This window comes from Notechis scutatus, chromosome 3 (assembly GCF_049901735.1).
Source record: "Notechis scutatus isolate UNSWTSFEM ecotype Mainland chromosome 3, rNotScu1.2, whole genome shotgun sequence".
Lineage (NCBI taxonomy): Eukaryota > Metazoa > Chordata > Lepidosauria > Squamata > Elapidae > Notechis > Notechis scutatus.
The window spans coordinates 24625533-24647240 of NC_142011.1; the positions used below are offsets into that span (position 1 = coordinate 24625533).

At 38.3% G+C, this 21708-nt stretch overlaps 1 protein-coding gene across 14 annotated transcripts in view; it reads left to right on the forward strand.

Annotated features, from left to right (window-relative positions):
* The window catches only part of ZMYND8 (zinc finger MYND-type containing 8), a 111370-nt gene that overhangs the window by 50566 nt on the left and 39096 nt on the right, over window positions 1–21708 (forward strand). For all 14 annotated transcript variants that reach the window (XM_087959314.1, XM_087959320.1, XM_087959327.1 and 11 more), the window contains one exon: window positions 14810–14958. In XM_087959314.1, the coding sequence (XP_087815440.1) occupies window positions 14810–14958 (149 nt within the window). The remainder of the gene's footprint in view (window positions 1–14809; window positions 14959–21708) is intronic.

Consider the following 21708-nt stretch of genomic DNA (forward strand, 5'->3'; position numbering starts at 1 on the left):
CCCCTCCAGGGGCCGCAGGAGGAGGAGGAGGAGGCAGAAGAAGTGGATCACATTGATCAAATGGAACAGATTGGGTCAGGATCAATACAAGACAGTGACCCGGCCCTGTCAGAAGCAGACCCCCTAGAAAGTGGGATGTCTGAGGATGAGGGCCTTGTTCCTGATCAACCGGTATTTTCAGGCTTATTCCGCCCACAACTATTCAGATCACTTTTGTTTAAGGCAAAAAACATTGCACGCCTGAACAAGTCGGCCCCTTCTACCACTCCAACTCCTTCAGAAGTGGGACCAGAAGATCTAATTTTCTTTTTTTTTTTTTAAAGAATTTTATTAATTTTCAATAAACAAACATAAACAAAACACAAAACATGAAAACATAAAACATCTTTTTGGAAAGCGGCTTAGTCCTGGGTTACATCTTTTTGTACAGACATAAATTCAAATTTATGCTCACTTTTATATACCATTTATTTACCATTCTACATTTTCTATATAGCTTCTCCCCTCTTTTTACTCTCTTAATTCTGTTTTATTTATTTCATCTCAATTTAAATCATTATACTTATATCCTTTGTCTGTTCTGTTTCAGCTGTCTATTATCTTTTCTCATTAACACAAAATTTCTCCTGTAATCACTGATTGGAGTATGATGCCTTTATATCTTTCCCCTAAATTTAACACTTAAAGTAATACATAATTTTCATTCGGATTCTGCGTAGTACATTCTAAAGCTACATACTATATTTTAAAATAAGAAAAAATTATAAGTTTATAATATAATTAAAACAATAATCCATAGCAATTAGACTCTATCATTAAAATTAATATTCATTTAAGTCTTAAACATTTTACACATTCCTTTTCAAATAGATATCATGCTTCTGTGGGCACCCTTATAAATTTTGCTTAATTACTTCCTCCCCGTTTCACTTATATTTTAAAGTATTATGAAATTAAAATGTTCCCATTACTTCTTAGTGCAATTCTCTCATATTTCATTTCATTTATTTTATTAAAAAAAGAAAAGAAAATTTCACTAAATTACATTAAATATTTTATCCCATTTTATAATCATATATTGTTCCAATTTTCTAACATTATTTCAAATATAAATACAACAATATAGTCTTATGTACTTTTGCAGAATCTCTTTTTTAGTTATATTTTTACCCATTATCTCTAAATAAATCCTGTTTCTTTACATCTTGTTTCAAACCTTTCTAGCTTCTCTTCCCTTTTTTCCCTCTTTGCTTCTCCAGTCTAGCCTTCTTACCCCTTTGTCTCTTGATCTCCACCCTCTTCTGTATTCCTCTTTTCTGTTGGTTTCTGACATTGTATTGACTTTTGACCTTATTTTTCCCTTTTTGGGTTGTTTTTTAAAATCTTAATTTCTCCATTCTCTTTCCCCCCTTTCCCTTTTCTTCCCCAGCTAGAGTTGCTTGTTCATTAAAGATGGCTTCTTCTTCATCCCAATCTTCTTGGTCTTGTAATTTCTCATAAGTAGAAATCGCCATTTCTAAGAAATGAAAAACGGAGCCAAAAGAGCCCTTCCCTTCTTGTTCCTCTTCTTTATAGTTTTTGAATTCCATTTTCAGTTCATCGACAAGTAATGCCATTGTAGAAAATTTTTTAAACAACCCAAATGTTTTTAGTCTTTCAAATAATAGTTTCCAAAGGTCCCAAAGTCACCAAGCAACCCAAATACACACAGACTGTTTCGTTTAACACTTTCTTCTTTTTACACTTTCTCTTCCTGGGGTTACAATTGCAAAGTTCCAATTAAAATGTATCTTTTAGAAGTCTTGTTACAATTTAGCTCTAGTCTTGTAAACTCCAAGCAGCCTCCTCCAGCAAAATCTTAATCTTAATTCTTTTCCTCTCCCTTCCCACTTACAGCAAAAAAAAGATTTTTTTCCCCCCAATGTTCAGAAATCTTTATTGTCCCCTTGGCTTTAATTTTCCAGTTTAATTACCTGCTGATGCCAAAGCGGGTTTTTCCAATTTCTCATTCATCTGCTGTCATCGTAAGGAAGGAGAGAAAGAGAAAAAAACTTTCCCTTTTCACTTTCATTCGCTGCTTCCAGATCTTTGGGAGCGATGTATCTTTGATGAAATTTAAATTCCAGGGTATTTTAAATGTTGCTTGTTATCCCAGTCAGCCAAAAACTTTCACTTTCTCAGCTTCCTCCTGCACATTCTTTTCCAGATGAGAGCTTCTTTGTGGTGGCCATTTCTGACTGCCGCTCCACCACTTTCGGAAAAGGGAGTTAAGCCGGCTGAGAAGGGGGGTTGCGATTCCCCCCGACCCCTGCCGGATCTCCCCTATCTTCAGTTACCTCTACGGGATAACTATAGCCTTGAATCCGGCTGGATTGGGGCACTCCAGTGGCAAGTGCAAGCAGAAACCGCGCACGATCGTGGATTCCTGCCGCCGCCGAAGCCCTGCAAACCGGAAGTCCCAGAAGATCTAATTTTCAACCAACCGGTAGTTGAGGCAGATGTGATTCCAGTTCCTCACATGTTTTCAGACCTGGTACAGAAACAGTGGGCATCTGCAGCGGTGTACCCTGCCCCCACAGGATATGACAGGAAATATTTTAATTTGGCCCCTGATTTCTCAAAATTGTTGAATACTCCCGAGGTAGACTAACCTATAGTGGGATTAGTGTCCTCGTCCTCCATTCCCAGTGTAGCGCTGGAGGCATTAAAGCTGGAGGAAAAATGAGCCGAGCTTGCCCTACGCAGGGCCCATCAGTGTGAGGCGTGGGCCATCAGAGTGGCCACGGCCACTTCCTTCTTTACCCGTGCTTCTCTCAGGTGGCTCCGTCTCTTACGGGAGCATGTCCCTAATTCCAACATTAGAGCGCACCAAGATATTGCAAAACTTATAGCAGCCGCTGAATTCTTAGCTGATGCAACTTATCATGCGGTCAAGTTTTCAGCCAGGGCCATTACCTCACATGTCACAGCGCGACGCTTACTATGGTTAAAACATTGGCAAGCGGACATTAAGCACAAATGCAAGCTGGCTTCATCTCCTATTGTGGGAGACAGACTCTTTGGCCCTGCCCTCGACCCGCTGCTAATCGAAACCCGAAACAAAAAGAAAATTCTATCTTCCCTTTTTCGGAAGTCAGATTCTAGAAACCCCCAGTCCTTTCAGAGGGGATCATTCCGGCCCTTTATCAGGGATTCTTCTCACCCAGATACCAGAGACCCCCATCTTTCAGATCAGGGCAGCAGCCAGAGAGGTCCGACTTCGGGGATAGGAACAGAAGGGGTTGCCAATCCAAGAGACCCTTTCGAGGAGCAGGAAATAGGTTTTTCCGGCATCCAAGATAACTCCCTGGACCCGGCTCCCATTGGCGGATGCCTTAAATTATTCGCAGACCAATGGGACTCCTCAACGTCTGATTCCTGGGTCAGAGACACGATCAGATTTGGTCTTGCACTGGAGTTTCAATCCACTCCCTCAGACTTTTTCATGTCATGCCCTGTTTCCAGAGATCCAGTTAAACGTAATCTTATGGAAACAGCTATCCATCATCTACTGGACATACGAGCCATCCAACCAGTAGCTACCAATCAACGAGGGTGAGGTTTCTATTCACATCTTTATGATGTTCCCAAAAGTTCGGGGGGTGGGGGTGGAGAGCAATATTGGATCTGAAACATCTCAACCGTTTCTTAGTATTTCGCAATTTTAAAATGCACACCCTGCAATCTATCTTACTTTGCATCAGAAAGGGGGACGTCCTTACGTCCATAGATCTGACGGAGGCGTACCTGCATATTGCTATTCGGCCTTCCCACTAGAAATTTCTGAGATTCTGTTATAATAACCACCATTTCGAATATGTGGTCCTTCCTTTCGGACTAGCTTCTGCCCCCAGGACCTTCACGAAGGTTCTCGCAGCGCTAGCTGCTCATCTCCGTGATATCCCCATATGACTCCAGTGTTATCTTGATGACATCTTGATTTTGTCATCTTCCGATCATAAAGCAGTCAGAGATACTCAGAACACATTACAATCGCTACAACAACACGGGTTCTCAATAAATTGGAAAAAGAGATCATTAAACACCATCGACTCAGTTAACCCATCTGGGGGCAGTCATAGATATGGTGGAAGGCAAAGTTTATCTGTCAGCCGATAGACTAAATAGCATTTAGCAATTAGTTAAGAAGATCAGGGGTCTTAAGAGGGTGTCCCTAGCAGAACTATCAAAATTGTTAGGCAAGATGATCTCATGTATATCTATCATCCCTTGGGCCCGGCTCCACACTAGATCCCTCCAGTGGTTCCTGCTCCCGTACCTGCGCTCCGGCCGAAGCAACTCCAAATACAAGGTCAGGGTACCATCAAAGATCCTCATATCTCTCCTCTGGTGGACCAGTCATCAACAGAGGCTGCCTCTTCAAAGAGCCACACAGACTTACCATCACCACCGATGCCAGCCTGTTTGGATGCGGAGCGCACGATCAATCGCTCACAACCCAAGGCCGCTGGTCTGCCATAGAACAGTCGTGCAGCATAAACTGGCTGGAGCTTCAAGCAGTACATCTGGCTCTCCGCAGCTTCCTGCCACAGGTACGCAATCAGCACATACTAATATTGACCGACAACATAACAGCCAAAGCTCACATAAACAAACAGGGGGGCACACAGTTGAAACATCTCATGCGGGAAGTGGAGCGCTTGTGTCGTTGGGCGGAGAGCAACCTACTTTCCATCAGAGCGGAGCACATTTTGGGCCTGTCGAATACACAGGCAGACTGGCTAAGCAGGGCCACGATCAATCAATCAGAGTGGCGCCTCCATCCGACCCTGTTTCAAGAGGCAGTCAGGACATTTGGACAGCCGGTGGTGGACTGTTCGCTTCCCCCCTCAATGCTCAGCTCCCAATATTTTTTTCCAGGTACCCCTCGCAAAGAGCTGAGAACTTCAATTCGCTCCGCTGTCGTTGGCCCCCAGGACTTCTGTATGCATTCCCGCCATTTCCACTGCTTCCCAAGGTCATCCAGAAACTGCTAGACGAGAGGGCGGAGCTGCTTCTAGTAGCTCCTTACTGGCCCAGAGGGCCTTGGTTTGCAAACCTCCGCAGTCTATCCATATCAACACCATGGAGAATTCTGCCAGACAGGGTCTTGCTACCCCAGGGACCCCTTCAACATCCGGACCCTCAGTGGTTGCACCTGACCATCTGGAGGTTGAGCGGAGTCGTCTGAAGAGCGAAAAGTTTTCCAACAGAGTTATCGCCACCATCCAAGCCGCCAGACGCCCCTCAACAACTCGCATTTACAATGCCACAATGTCCAGTTTCTGCAAATGGTGTACCAAGTCTCAAATTGATCCCATCTCTCCATCTGTGGCTCAAATCTTACAGTTCTTGCAAGAGGGACTTGACAAGAGATTATCACCTAATACGTTGAAAAGACAGGTGGCGGCCTTGGTGTCAGTTCTCACTTGTGAAGGTCTACTATCTCTTTCCCATCATCCACACATATGGAGTTTCCTTCAAGGAGCCACAAATTTACACCCTCCAGCGGTACACCGTTATCCCACCTGGGACCTTAACAAGGTCCTCGTCGCACTCACTAAGGGCCCTTTCAAACCCTTGAAATCGTCAAGTCTCCAATTTCTGACGTATAAAGTAGTTTTCCTTTTAGCGATCACTTCTGCTCGTCGTATTTTGGAACTTGCAGCTTTGTCTATCAGACAAGATCTTTGTGTTTTCCATTCTGACCGGGTGGTCCTTCGTCCTGATCCTACGTTTATTCCCAAAATTAACTCAATTTTTCATAGGCCATAAGAGCTGATACTTCCTAATTTTTGTCCCAGACCATCCCAAGGGTTGGAACTACAATGGCATAGGCTTGATGTGAGGTGAGCATTGCGAATATATATTAACCGCACAGCAACTTTCAGAAAATCGGAAGCCTTATTTGTGTCGTTTCAGCCCAACACTCAGGGATGCAAGGTCACATCTTCTACAATAGGCCGTTGGCTACGGGCCGCGATCGCAAAAACGTATCAGACTCAATCACTGCAGGTGCCCAGGGGCATAACAGCTCATTCAACAAGGAGCGCTGCAACATCGGCAGCGTGGGCCACACAGGCACCAATAACTGAAATTTGTCGAGCCGCAACCTGGGCCTCTCCATCGCCATTTATTAGGCATTATAAAGTGTTTGCATCCGCTGAGGCCTCCTTTGGCAGAAGAGTTCAGGTCCACAGGGACCAGGAGGGGTTTCCAGGCCAGACAGAGTCCCTCCCGTAGGACAGGCCAAGCTTTGGTATGTCCCACTACTGGATGCTCTGAACAGCTCATGGGAGAAAGGGCGTTGGTACTTACCTGACACGCCCATTCTCTTTGAGCTGTGAAGAACATCCAGCCCCACCCTTTTTCCGTCTGGTGGGGTCCTGTTTCGGCCAACGAATTTGTTAGGGCATTGAGGACGAGGACGTTTATTTCTCTCATCTTCGCCAAAACTGAGGAACGCTGGGGAGGAGTCCCGTGGAGGAGGAGGAGCGTTCCACAAATTAAGCCCAGCCTAGACATGCAGAGACTGAAGCACCTCCCACTACTGGATGCTCTTCACAGCTCAAAGAGAACGGGCATGTCAGGTAAGTACCAACGCCCTTTCTACTTGGTACTAAGGATAAAACCAGTTTTGTGCCTGTTTCTTAAAACCCATTCAGCTAATAATTCTTTTTTCCTTGAAGTTTTTTATGCCAATAAAAAACTTTGAGTACTGCTTAATAACATCTATATACTTAAATAACTTTTTCCTTTGCTCGTGTACATAATTCATTCTGAATATGTAATGAACTTATTTTGTATTTTACTTTACTGAAATTTAATAAGGCAAATTTGAAGAGCCGTGGTAGCACAGTGATTAGAATGCAATCTTGTGGCTAACTTGTCCATCAGCAATCCTGACCGGCTGGGTTGACTCAAGGTTGACTCAGATCCATCCTTCTGAGGTCAGTAAAATGAGGACCCAGATTGTTGAGGACAATATGCTGACATTTATAAATCGCTCAGAGATTGCGGTAAAAGCACAATGGAGTGGTATATAAGTGCTATTTATATTGCTGTATTTTTCAAAGCTTTATTTTGCCTTTCCTTATGCTGATTTCCTGAAACACACTGTCACTTAAGCCGCATTTGACTATGGTTCACAGACATACTAATTCACAATATTTTGTATATTATTTTTCATTGTGCACCTTTGCTTTTGAAAACTCAGGTCGTATCTTGCTATGACTGCTTCAGTAGTTACCCCATTTAAATCATGAGTCTCTAGCCGAATTTTCAAAACTTAAAGATTTATTAGGAGTAAACATGCTGCCGTTGCCTGGGTGTAACTGACTCTGAGACACATCATTCACTGTCACCCTTGACCCTGGTTTTCCCCCACTCCCTGGGTGTATTCATATTCTCCAATGGGGCACATCCATAGCCAAGAGTCATCAATCATACTCTCCAGTTATAATTTTGCCCGGCAGAAACTTTGGTCACCTAGAAACTATCTTTGAAAACATTTGTGGAATGCAATTTGCCCACTGTTCCCCCCTCCCTTTTTGTTGGCAACTCTTAAAAGACCATAGAAATATTTTATGAGTTGACACAGTTCTCTTGTTATAATTCTTTTCCCTCCATCCCTAAAGTAGCTTAACCTATGCAAACCTATTGCCTTTTTGTGTTTTGTATTATAACTCCCATTTTGCTTCCTAAGAATGTTGGGGATTGTAGTCCAACACATCTGGAGATCACCAAAAACATATTGCCAAAATCATATATTTCTCTATCTTCATGTCTTGAAGAAAAATTCCTCATTTCTTTGTGATATAGGTTTCTTTGATGCAGAATCTTTAGAGTGTTCTAGAGTTGAATTATATTTTGATGGACCTAGAAAATGGTATCTCACAGGTGTGTTCCTAGGACTTAACCATAATTCTCTTCATTTCTTTTTTATTGCTGTTGGAATAGCATTTAGGAATATTTTCTCTTCATGAAGAAAACATGTTGCTAAATTTTATTACTAATTGTAGTTTTCAGCAGCTTTGGAACCAGCAAATGCCTCTTCAAAGTGAGGGTTAATTTGCAATATCATTCATCAATAAGGATATTGTTTTAAATGCCTTCTGAGTCAATCACACTTATAGCACCATCCATTGCAATATCATCAGTAGTTTGGACTTTTGCAAATTATTCTCTATTCATCCCTGTGACCAGGATTCTACTTAGGAACTATTTAAGGAAACACAACACACTCTTAAAATTCTGGCTTCACCAGGGAGAAAAAGAAGTTCATGATGAGTAAAGTGCATCAGTTGACTGTTTGGCTCCATCTACTGGCAAATTGCTTTCCAATAAGGATCTAAAAGTAGACCTTGACTCATGACCATTTTTTGAAGTTTGAAGATGGTTGGAAAAGGTGACTTACAGCCTGTCCTCAAAGTTACAATCATTGTACCAACCCTGTGGTCACATGAATACAATTAAGGTGTTTGGCAACTGGCTTGCATTTATGATAGCTGCAGTATCTTGTCATGCAATCATAATTTGTGGTTTTCCAACCAAATTCGCATAACAAATGTGTGATTTGCTTAACCGCCATGTGATTTGCTTATTGACCATGTAAAATGGTTGTAAAAATGGGGATCCAGTCAATTGTGGTTGTAAGTTGTAAGATGAGGACTACATATATTTTCATCTTGAGTTCTGATCGGATCCACTAATTTAATGTCTAACCTACATTGACCTAAAAATGTATTAGCAGTATCCAATTTCTCAGAATCAACTTTTCTTTGCTTTTCTCCCCTTATACTTTATAGTATGCTGTCTCAATACACTTCTGACAGCAAGATAATCTGAGCTTGGAATTTTTGTGAAGCAGAATGACATTTCTTTAAATTTGTGCTCACTTGAACTATTTATCGTCTCAAGCCTCCTAGTTACTGTCTTTCAATTAATATTGTCTGTCTTTTTAAAAGTTTGTTTTTGTATTCCCATTAAAGGTGTTATTTTCAGTTACTGCAGTTTATCTTCCAATAGAGTAATGGTTTGTGTTTTCATGTCTCTTTTAAGAGATTGTTAGTATTTCTACCTTATTTGATCTGATTCCTCCATCATGAAGTCTCTTGTGCTTTCAGCTTTAACAAATGAATACTCTTAGCTTTTAGCCTAACTATACCTCTGCTTTTGTATCTGATCTTTGTTCATTTTTAGCCAGTTTCAGCTTGCCTGGATGCATGACATACTTCTTTTCATTGGGTATTGCATCTAGGCATCACTTTCTCTCTAAGGTTATTCCCATTTTTGTTCATTTGTGTCATTACATTTATTAGGGTTGTCTATTCCAATGGGCCCTAGGCAGCTTACAAAATCTGAACTAAGATAAAACAAAAATATGGATTTTTCACTCAGAATATTGTTTTACTGTTCCGTTTCTTTATCCAAAAGTCAAATATAAGTGTCTCTGATGTTCGCTGGGCTATACTATTTTATGTTGATAGGGCAGTTTCATTTTAACAGCATTTACTGTTCTGGGAAACATGATTATCAGAATGGTTTGCAGACTTCATCATAGTAGAATCATTTAATAGAACCATTAGCTTTGCCCCATCATTATTAAAGCTTCCTTTAGTGGATGCTAAATCCATTCACTTAGAACAGTGGTAATTTCTGAAGCTACTGTGAATGGAGTTCTGCTTTTTAATATTTGTCAAATTACCAGTCTGTCTCTTTTTTTCATTACTATCATCTAGATACAAAATGATGGGTTTTTGTATGTTAATTACCATATATGTGCGATGGATAGAGATCATTAAAAAACAATTTACTTCAGTTTCACTATAGTTGTTCAATTCACTGAATCCTTCCTTTCTTCCTACTTGTCCATTGTCTGTAATATCAGGATTTTCTTTCTATTGCATCCTCAGGGAGCTGATAAAAATGAATTCTAAAGGCATATAAAATAGGTGGGTGTCATCTAGGTGTATCAAAATGCAGCTTAGCTCTAGAACTGTATGAGGATATCTGCAACACACACACACACCAAAAAAACCCAGACAGACAAATATTTGAAGAACTATGATTAAGCAACGTGTTCATTTTCACATTGGTTTCCAATTTCCTGTATGTAATGCAGATTTGTTTTGTTTTGTTTTGTACAGTTTCTCTGTTTCTTTCATAAATATTGCCCTTGAATTGCTCTTGAATCCTAGTGTATTTAGAGCATGAACTACATTGCTTGAATTTTATCAGTCTGAACTTCTTAACCCCTTCTTTTTTCCATTGTCACAGCCTCTACTGCTGCTTACATTGTATCCAAGATTTACTTTATACTTTTTGCCACAAAACTTCAACTTCTACAATTTCTATGAAACTTTATCATTTAGCTATTAAACTTGCTTCTATGATCTAAGCGTTCTTGATTGCCATCTGGAAATAACACACAATAAATGTCTGTCTTGAATTTACTCACATTCAGCTCTTGTTTCTTCTGTTTTTTCTTCTGCCTTCTGTTTGGTTATAATACAGGTATAATACACTTAATGATGCTAGTTGGGATCAGAAACTCTTGTTAACAAACATGATAATTAATCAAAAGAAAACATATTACTGCAATCCTGGTTGTAGTCAGTGAGGACTGTGTGGATCCTTAAGGAAGAACTTTACATGACCACAACTTGCAACTTTCTCATTGACTTTGCTTGTTAGAAGCTGGCACAGAAGGTTGCAAATCGCAGTCATATGACCATGATAGTACATTAATGGAGTTAATGCATATGGTTAATATCTATATTTGAAGAAGAAAAGACATTTACCTCAGTTGTTCATAGTCATTGATGATCACCCTGTGTTAGTTTTCCTTCCTAGATTGAAGGTCAAAGCTTTACAGATAGCATTGCAGAACATAATCCATATGGACTTCCAGTCTTTTGGTGGCTCATTATATATTGTACATAGAAAATTAGAAAACTTAAAAGAGTTAATTTCTGGTAGTTATATAATGAAATATGCTTATTGTTATAATTCTGTATTTTAAAAAATGGGAAAGAAATGGCTGCTCTAACTGTTCCCTTGGGCAAACAGTAAAGTTTTCACAATAACTGTAAGGTAGAATTATTATTGTGGGAGGGAGAGCTATAGCTAAGAACCAGTTGCATGGTTACAGATATTTTCTAACTTCATATGCAGTTTTTTTTATTCTCAACGTTTGGTCAACCACATTCAGTTTCTAAATTACAGAATCAAAGAGCATAAATTAAAAATGAAAGAAATAAAAAAATAGTGTAGCCAAAAGAGAGGAGGAGGATGTAATAGGTATAAATGAATTGGTAGAGTTTGGGAGATTGATGTAATGAATACATACACAGAAATGAAAGACAGAAATGTAAGAAAGCTAAGCTGTGGATGTCTGAATGTAGGAGCTACTCTCCCAGTTTAGAAGTCACAAGTGCTCCTACATGACTAGGACCACTTAGGTCTTTACTTTCCATATCTTTTTTAGTTCCTCCTTCAGGGCCTGATTCTTCTCTTTCTTCCTGATGTTGCTGTCACTTGACACTGTTACATCTATCACCATTGTTGTCTTCTGATTCTTGTCTACTACTACGATGTCTGGTTGATGGATCAGTATCTGCCTGTCCATCTGGATCTAGAAGTCCCATAGGATCGTAACCCTTTTATTCTCTGTGACCGTCTGTGGAATCTGTTTCTGCATACAATGCTGGCTCCTAGATTTAACCATTCAGTCTATATTGTTCCTGCTTGCATCTTACACCTTGCCACTATGTATTAGATTCCTTTGATGCCTCCCTGCATAATCTGCACCTCAGGTCCTGTCTCTTTTAGTAGATTCCTGTTTTATGGATCTGGTGCTTAGTGCCTGGTCTCGTGCTGCTATAATCAAATTTTGTCTTTTTGTCCAGGGCTTTTCAGCTGCTGATAGACTTTTCAATGTTAACCACCTGCAAAGTTATGTCCTGTGGGATTTTGCCTTGCCATAGCATTTCTTCTTCTTGATATTCCTTCCATGTCTACTGCTGCCTCAGACATTCTCATTTTGGGTGCCATCTTATTGATATACTCCTGGATGGTCTGGATTTCATCCCGGTGGTTTTGATACTCACCAGACCCCTCCTGCCCCCCTTTCTGGCTAGTGTCCATTCTTTGGGTGTTGGACTTGGGATGGAAGCCTCTGTACATTGTGAGGAACTTCTGGATCTTAAAATCAGTAGGTTTCACCTCCTGCTTTTGGTCAGCTCAAGTTAAACCATTTTTATAGCCGCTCATCTAACTACCGTAGTGAAGAAAGATGAAATGATAATTCAGTTATCAGAATCATTAAAAATAATGTTGTCTATGTTGTCTATGTTGATGCCTTGCTTGAATTTGGTAGACTCTTGGAGGTTTGGGCTTTGGTGCCATTTGTTTTTCCTTGTGGTTGTTATACAGCATTATTTTTAGCCGTTCGTGGAGTCTTTAGAAAACATTTTAAAATGTAAAAAAAAGACTTTGCTGGTTAAGTTAGTAATCTTAGAATTGTGTGTGGGTATGTATGTACAATATTTACTGTCTATTCATGCTATTGTGCACATTTGATATAAGCCATGGTGCACTTTGCTGCAGGAGCATGCTTGAACTTAATTAGACTTTTTTTGTCTATTTGCTGCAGTTTTTGTTTTGCACTTCAAATGTAAAGAGTTACTTTGCTGATCTTGGATGTGTGTATGGCTCATGAATAATTTTTTGTTCTGTGCTATATTCTGTGTACTGTAATTAATGTAAAGAATTTCATTCAAGATGTCAATGCTGACAGCTAGGCAGAGAGGGTTGTTTTTGGTGTGTTTCCAAGGTTTTCCTTTCTTTTTGCTAATTGCTTCCTCTACATAAACAGAAAGAAACTGCTATTATTTTTCCTTTTTTTACTTGTTGGTAGAAACCAGTCATGGTGGAAGGAATGTAATCTGTAATTGAATCTTTACAAATGTAAGGAGATAATCCGTGTTTCTGACTGTCTGCAAGATTAGATGGACAAGCAAATTAGAAACTGAAGTTTTGTTTTAGAACATAGTAGCCCCCTAGCAGACTAACTGGAATTAATTTTGTATATTCTGCCATAGGTAATTAATTGAAGATGAATGCAGTTTATGTCTCCTTATAATCCTTTCAATTAATTATTCAGAGCAATTTTTTTAGCTGAAAGAAAACTAAGTGGAAGTCTACAACATCTGGACTCTTAAAAAATGGAATAATTGTTACATAGCAGCAACTAGCTATATTTTCTATAAGTCTTTGCTGCCAGTGGCCATCCAGATTTTTATAGAAAAAGAAAAAGAAATCTGTTTTTAGCTACATTATTTCATTTATTTGGAATGGTTGTAACTCTTTCACCTGTGGGATTTTGTTTTGTCTCAAATGGACTGGTCCAGGATATGGACTGAATTCCCAGAGCACATTATTCTGTTCTGTTCGAAAAAAATATGTATTATGAAAAATACATATTATTCATTTTATGTATTTTGATCACTGTATTTATTTACATTGCTCCTCCACATACTACTAACGTAATAAGATGTTGGGAAATGTTGTTGTTTAGAAACACACAAACTAAAGAAACAGAGTCATTGTTTTTTTTCTTATGGGAAAGAATTTGGAGCTTGTTGTTCCAGTTCCACAAGAGGACAGGTGGTCTAACTGTTTACAGTTTTAAAATTGGGAAAAGAATAAGGATTTGCATGTAGTAATTTCTCCTTGTATACTTCAACACTCTGTATTAGACTGTTTTTGCAAGCTCTTAAATTTACATGTGAAGGGTTGCTGGTCATTAATTTCTGTTCATAGTAATAGAACTAATTGTCTAGGAACATTCTGGTGATGTGAGTCTAATAATTGGGTCTAAAATGGAATATTATGAGAAGTATTTTGAGGAAACATTCTAGCTAGAGAACTATTACATTGGACCGTATCAGAATTCTAATCTAATAATTTACCTGCATTAAAAAAGTTTCATGAAGTCACATTGTGTTTTGTTTAGTGTTTTTAGTTTGAATTAAGCTGAATTAAAATTATTTTAGTCATGTGATCTTGCCCTTAGCTATTCAATTAAAATAGAAGCTGATGTTCGATGTTTTGGTACTTTTATATATATCATGTTTATAATTAAACAAGGAATGTGCCTGTTTTTGCTTCTGACCCCTCCCAAATTGCTATGGCTTTTATACTGCTATTGGTGGTTCACGTAAGGCATGGGTGTCAAACTCATCATGTCACGTGACATTTCGCAATGTTTTTCCATTTGCAAAACGGGTGGACATGCGTGATGCATCCGGCCAGTTTGACATCCCTGACATAAGGTTTTCTCTCCCATCTCAGGAGGTACACTTCCTGATCTCAGTTAACCAATGAATGTAGCTTTAAACCAACCTATTTCACAGCATGTCTACATTTTCTGTTTAATTTTAACTATACATTTCATGTATCCTGAATTTAGGCTTTAAGTCAGTGCTAATTCTTGGTTAGCTATACTAGTTGGGAAAGAGCAGATATCCATGGATATATTTTATAATTAACAAATATAGATAAATAAGGTGTGTGTGGATGTGATAACTAACATAAATGCACACTACTGATAAAATTTGCATGTGAATATGTGATCTTAAAATTAATTTAAGATTTCTGGGCATGTTTTATATTGGCAGTAGAATGCTTTAAAAAAAAAAGGTAGTGCAAGTGTAATAATATCCCTATGATTTTCTAGTGTTGTAATTCTTTAATCCTTTTTAAAAAGATCCTGGCTCTGCTGAACGTACAGCTCAAAAAAGGAAGTTTCCAAGTCCACCACACTCTTCTAATGGTCATTCCCCTGAAGATTCATCAACAAGCCCAATTAAAAAGAAAAAGAAACCTGGCTTATTGAACAGCAATAATAAAGAACAGGTAATATAAGTCGTGGCTATGAAGCAATGTTGCATGTTGTAAGTGAAATTGTGATAGTATCTAAATGCTCTAGTTTGTCTGATTATAGCAAATGTTCTTTGACAGTGATGTTAATCAAGTTGCTGCTTGATTTCTAACTTTTTGTTCAACTAAGATTTTTTTTGTAAATATAAGTAAATTCTTAAGAAGCAACTTCTGATAGTAAACAATACATATATATCCACATACGTGTACGTACATGTATACACACACACACACACACACACACACACACACACACACACACACACACACGGAATAGAGACCGGGACAAAGAACAATTCAGAAGAAGAAACAATAATTTGTATTATAAAAACTTTCTGTATTAAACAATAGACTTATCTGTCCCATAATTCTTCTCCCTGAGTGTCAGCTGGACTCTGAAAACTTTAAAGCAGGAGATCTGGATAGGGTTCCTTTAAATGTAAAATCTGCTAACCATCATTTGAAGAGCCAGGATGGCACAGTGGTTAGAATCCAGTATTTCAAGCTAATTCTGCCGACTGCCAGCAGTTCGATTCTCACTGGCTCAAGGTTGATTCAGGCTTCTGAGGTCAGGAAAATAAGGACCCAGATTGTTGGGGACAATATGCTGACTGTAAACTGCTTAGAGAGGGCTGTAAAGTATTGTGACGTGGTATAGAGGTCTACGTGCTATTGCTGCTATTTATTCTGAATATCACTTGCTTTGATGCATAAGAATAACATCCATTTTGGACTAATATCTGCACTCAGGGTCTTTTCTGTCCCTCTGATTCCCATCATAAGTCAGTAAACCAAAAACTGTTCTAGTATATAGCAGAAAGCCAGATTCAAAAAACAGTAAATCAGGCACAAGGCTCCAACCTCTTAAAGAGAGAAACCCAGATTATTATTTGTCTTTGTACCTACTTTAATGATTATTTATTAATTTTTTATGCTACCCATCTTCCCTACAAAATGACTCTTAATTATTATTCAACTTAAGATTTTTCAGAACTAATGGCCAGATTCCCCCTATCAAAGCTTTCATGCCACGTGGAGAGCAGTCACCATCAAGGATGCTCTACTAAGAGGTTTTTCTATAAGCATAATCTGAGCAGTTCTGGAACAGTATGATTTATGGCAAATATTGTGTGGAAGTAAAATCTAAAAAACTAAAATGTAAAACCTGCTAACCATCATTTGAAGAAATACGTTAATCATATATATATGCATTCAATTAGTATATAACAGTTACTTTGTTAATAAGCTTAGCAAGGGGATTCTGTGAGATATAATTGCTGATAATTGCTAATTACTTAGCCAAATAGTCCCAGGCTAATCACTCAACCTTGGAGAGAGTTCTGCATTATCCTGTTCTAAATTGTCAATTATTTAAGTGGAAAGAAAATAATAGAACAGAATTTTCAGAATAATGGAATGGAATTTCCGTGATAATAACTGTATTGTATTGGTAAAAAGTTGATTTATAAAGCTGATTTATAAAAAATCAGGTTTATTAAGCAATGTTTATGTCTACAGTAATATATTCACTGCTGGTTTATATTTACCGTATATGCCGGCGTATAAGACGACCCGGCGTATAAGACGACCCCCCAACATTTCCACTCAAAATATAGTTTGTTATATACTCGCCCCCTCTTCCGCACGCCTTCCACTTTTGCACTTTTTTTTTTTTTTTGAGGCACTTTTGTCTACCGTGGAAACGAATCCCGTGAAGCCGAAAGGAGCAGCCAGCCTTCTCCCAGCTCCCAAGGAAACGAGGCTCGCACCGCCCGGGCTCCGCTGAGGTATCCGGCTGGGGCTGTCAGGAGTTGTTACCGCTGGCGCGGCTCCGCGGCTCCAGTCCCGTGTTGCCTCGGGAAGGAAAGGCAAAAGGAAGAGCCGCGGCGGCGCTTTGCAATGGCAGCAGCGGCTCCTGGTTTTGCCTTTCCCTTCCCGAGGCAACGCGGACTGGAGCCGCGCGGAGCCGCGCCAGCGGTAACAACTCCTGACAGCCCCAGCTGGATACCTCAGCGGAGCTCGGGCGGTGCGAGCCTCGTTCCTTGGGAGCTGGGAGAAGGCTGGCTGCTCCTTTCGGCTTCACGGGATTCGTTTCCACGAATCAGGGCAAAAAAGTCGCAAAAGTGCCTCAGCCGCGGGCAGCTGCAGTGCTTCCCAATTACTATTTGCCGGCGTATAAGACGACCCGGCGTATAAGACGACCCCCCCAATTGGAGGCATCTTTTTCAGGGCAAAAAAGTCGTCTTATACGCCGGCAAATACGGTAACTGTTAATTATTAGAGCAGTTTGTGCTCTACCACTTCGATTGCTGTGTCATAAAACAAGGTTGGGGAATGTGGAGTCTTTTAAATCTTGATGAACTCCAGTTTTCATAAATCCTAGTCAGTATAGTCAATAGCAAGATATGGAGAGACTTAATCCAAAAACATCTGTTATATATATATATTATGTATAAACTACTAGTATAAATGTCATATGAGTATTGTAATTGTTATATATGGTTCAAGATCTAACCATGATGCTTGCTAAAACTTGCTAAAATGCTTATCTATTTGACTTTAGGCTGTCTCAGTTGCCATAGAAACCCTAGGCAACAGACAGCAATGCAATAAAGGTTTATGTACAATGTGTACAATCACCATGGCACAATCCAACCATAATAAAAATAAATACATTAGAATTAAGCAGCAGTTAAAATTATGTAAAAGGGACAAAATTAGTATATAACATGAAACATCTATAATCAAAATGAAAATACTGTATTATTAAATCTATCTGCCATCTAGCTTTATTAATAAGATTTAAAAACAGCCCTGCTGCCATTTTCAGTGTCCACTCTCGGCCACCAACACTAATCAGACTGTTTCATTGAATAAATTGGATGTTCAAATCCTCCTTAAAAGCATTAAAATTAAATTAATAGAAATTAAAACAGTCTGGCAATAACAGTAAAAACATTAGCCCAAATTAGGTTAATACAGCAGTTTTGCAACTTATAAAACAAGTTGGCTAAAATCAATACCAAAACTTGGGGGAGACCACAGATTACCCTGTTCCTGGGTCTGCTGAAAAAGGTAGTTATATTAAGGTTGGATCTTTGAGGACTTTAGGAGGAATGCTATTGCATAGTAGGGTTTTAAAAAAAATAAACTTACCACTCCAATGGCCCAGATAGTGTACAAAATAAAGTAATACAAAACGTTCAAAGTTCAATATATTTCAGCACACATTAGCACTAACTACCATCAAGAATTTATGTGCAGTATTTATTCCAATTAGGATCATTGCTGGAAAATAAAAATGATCAATGATTTTGCAAAAATGCAAGTTTGGATTTTTAATTTAAACTCAGCTCAAGATTTTTACAGTTTTGCAATCCAGTCAAATAAGAAAACTATTTTATTCTGAACATATATACATAAAAGTGAAATACCACTCACGCATCATCACAAAATCTCCAGAACCATAAAGCCTACAAACTTGGAATTTGGCTTCTAGGTGCTCATGAAGAAAGGATTTTTCAAAATGACCACCAGAGCATTACTATTTTGTATATTATTAACACCCTCTGATGCTAAGGATTCTACTCCCCCTCCCCACCTGAAAAGAAATTTGTTCCAAATGCAAAGCACAAGCAGAGGAGAGAAGTTTAAGTTTTACTTTTACAGTACCAAGCAGCTTTAGTACAAAACAGTTGTGCTAAGCCACGCCCAGGCTCCTTGCTGTCTCCTTCTTGCTCACACAGCAAATGATATTTCAGTTTCCAAACAGCCCTCAACTCTCTCACACTGACAGGACGCTAGACAGATGAATACTGATGGATGCTGGTAGCAGAGGCAGAATTTCCCCCCCTTATTTTCCTCCCCAAAAACTAAGCCTAACCACATAGTTTCGTAGCGAAGCACGGGTATTGAGCTAGTGAGTTAATGAAGCTGTTCTGAAGTTGTATACGTTACTTATTATAGTAGAACTAATATTAAAAGAGATCCTTGGGCAAAACAGCTGAAAACTTGGTGCCCTAGTAGAAAAATTGAGCACTATTTTTGGACCATCTAATGTTTTTAAGGCTGTGGATCAACAAATAAACTGTTATAGGACCAGATGGACTCAAGGGCTGGAACTTCATCCTAGAACTATACAGACACCTAGCTTCAGAGGACAGAGTGTGTTTGATACATTATGTGTCACTTTTTGAGAACACCATAAAGCATCTGCATCTTTTTCAAGGCTTTGTGGCTGCCCTCCATAACTTTGTATACAGTCCCTGGAAAATGTACATTTGGCTTAAAATATTTCCAACAGGTGGTACTTGTTGGCACTAACAATACTGATTTAAAGCTTAAAGGTAATCAAGATTACTATTTGAATTGCACCCTCAAGCATTTTTTAAGCCAATATGACTCTTCGTATGAGCAAATGATATGATCTCAATAACATGTTTCACTTAACTGTCTGGCTGCTGGATTTTGCATCAACTGAAATTTCTGGACACTTTTCAGTGACAATCCCTAAAGCATATAGAAAGGTAACTTAAGGATATTGGTTACAATGTCCACATCTGATATATCTTTCAGTGAAGATAATACCTGCATACTTCCAGAGGCTAATATAGTAATTTATTTTGAGATAAATAATAATAATAATGTTGAACAGATTTTCCCAAGGTTCATTTGAAACTGAATCCAGTATAATTTTAAGTATTGGGGTTGTAAGAATTTAAACGATCATGTAATTTATTACATGATTATATTGCGTTAAACAGACTGGAAGTATGTAAGAGATGTTGGATACTATTTCTATCTTGTTTTCTTACTTGAAAATCTATATCAAATCTCAGGTGTGATCTTTTATTTTGCTAAAGATAATATGAATGAGGAACTCTCTAAAGATTAATTATAAGTTTCTTCTAATTGGAGTTGTGGGACTATTTTATTTTACTGCTGCTGGATCAATGCTTCTATCAACATTTTATCAGTTTTCTATTCTACACTACTGCTAGTTATTTTGCAGTGTATTTTTAGAAGTTCTTCCATATTTTGGAATGCCATATTATAAAAATAATGATAGTCTAAAGTCATATACTTAAGGTTATTTTTGTTAGGATTCGATTTTATTGTATTATATCCTAAAAGCCTTATTAATCTTTATGTGTACATTTTCTGCTTGTATATGATTCACTTATATAACGGTTAAAGGGATTTCATGTGCTAATGAAATGATAGTGGGAGGTTGGAATATAGCCTCACTCAAATTCAACTATCTTTACCAACTGCCCGGAGCAGCTTTTACATTAAAAAAGAGAATTAGTTTAATACAACCATTTGTTATGACATGGGGGGAATAATGGGACAATAAAGCAGCATATTAAAAGTTGTGCGCAATTCTGTGACTTAAGATACCTGATATGTGAGTGTGATGCTACTATCCTTTAAAAAGTAATTCTAGTAATCCTCAACTTATACCATAATGGAACCTGCCATTATGATCATAAGTTGTGATGGTTGTAAAACAGGTCAAGTGATTGATGGCCCTTTTTTGTGGCAATCGTTCAGCAAATGTCATTGTCATGAAGCAAACCAGTTGTTCATCATGGGGCTTTTTGTTTTTCCCTCAAAAACCAATTTTTGGCAAAAATGTAAAGTACAGTCATATGACATCAGGATGCTGAAAATGGCCATAAATGCTACTGAATGTATGAGGCTGAGTAACTGCTCACATGATGACCATACTGGATTGGCTAGGTTGTACTTGGAAAAGGCAGTCCTAAAAGTACAACACCACATTTTCAAACAGTGAGCCAATTATGTCCCCATTGATTCTGATCTCTGTTATCTAGTTTAAAAATGAGGGATATTTTTCCTTGAAAACTCTTCACAATTAATTTTCAAGCAGCTTCAGGTTTTTTCTGCAACAAATTCATAATTATTAAAAAAAAATCCTCCAAACATAACTTACTGTATATACTGGAATTTGATTTCCTTTATTGACAGAAAAACTATTGCTTGTGGTTAGAGTGGTTTTTTTGGTGCTCTCACATTCCAACCACTTAATTGCTGTTAACTGTTCAGATTATCATGGATGAAGCAATTTTTAAATTAAATTAAATTTTAAGTGTCTGGTATAAACTGTACCGGTAGTTAAGAACAGAATCTCAGTAACACTGCAGCAGAATAATTTATAATAATAATAAAATGCTTAATAAAAGTGAACAGAATAATTTGGCAATTATTAGTCCCTTCATAAGTAATGGTTTCCCCTAATTATTTGATTTGCTAATTTATAAGATAATTGAAATTGAAGAGATTATTAGCCAGATATTTGGGCTTTGTCCATTAGTATACAGCATGTGCAAGAAAAAAAAGATATTTTTAAATGATTTTAATACATTTGGAGGAGATCCTTTTACATAGTTGAAAGCACAGATAAGATCCTGAAAAGAAAGGAAAGATCAAAAGGTGCAAATGGCTACTGAAAAGTATGGATGCATTGAAAGATTAACTGGGGAAATTAGCTGATACTTGAGATAAGCTGTTTTTGGTGAATGTACTGCTATACTATCCTCCCTTTTATTCTCTTGGCCAATTCTATTCCCACTTTTCCTTTCCTTCTCAGGTGCAGATACCCCTTCTGTCAACTTCTTATTCTGTATTAATTTTATGCCTTTTATTTGTTTTACTGTATTTTGGGAAGAAGAGAATGTGTATCAGACAAACTTGAAAATGATA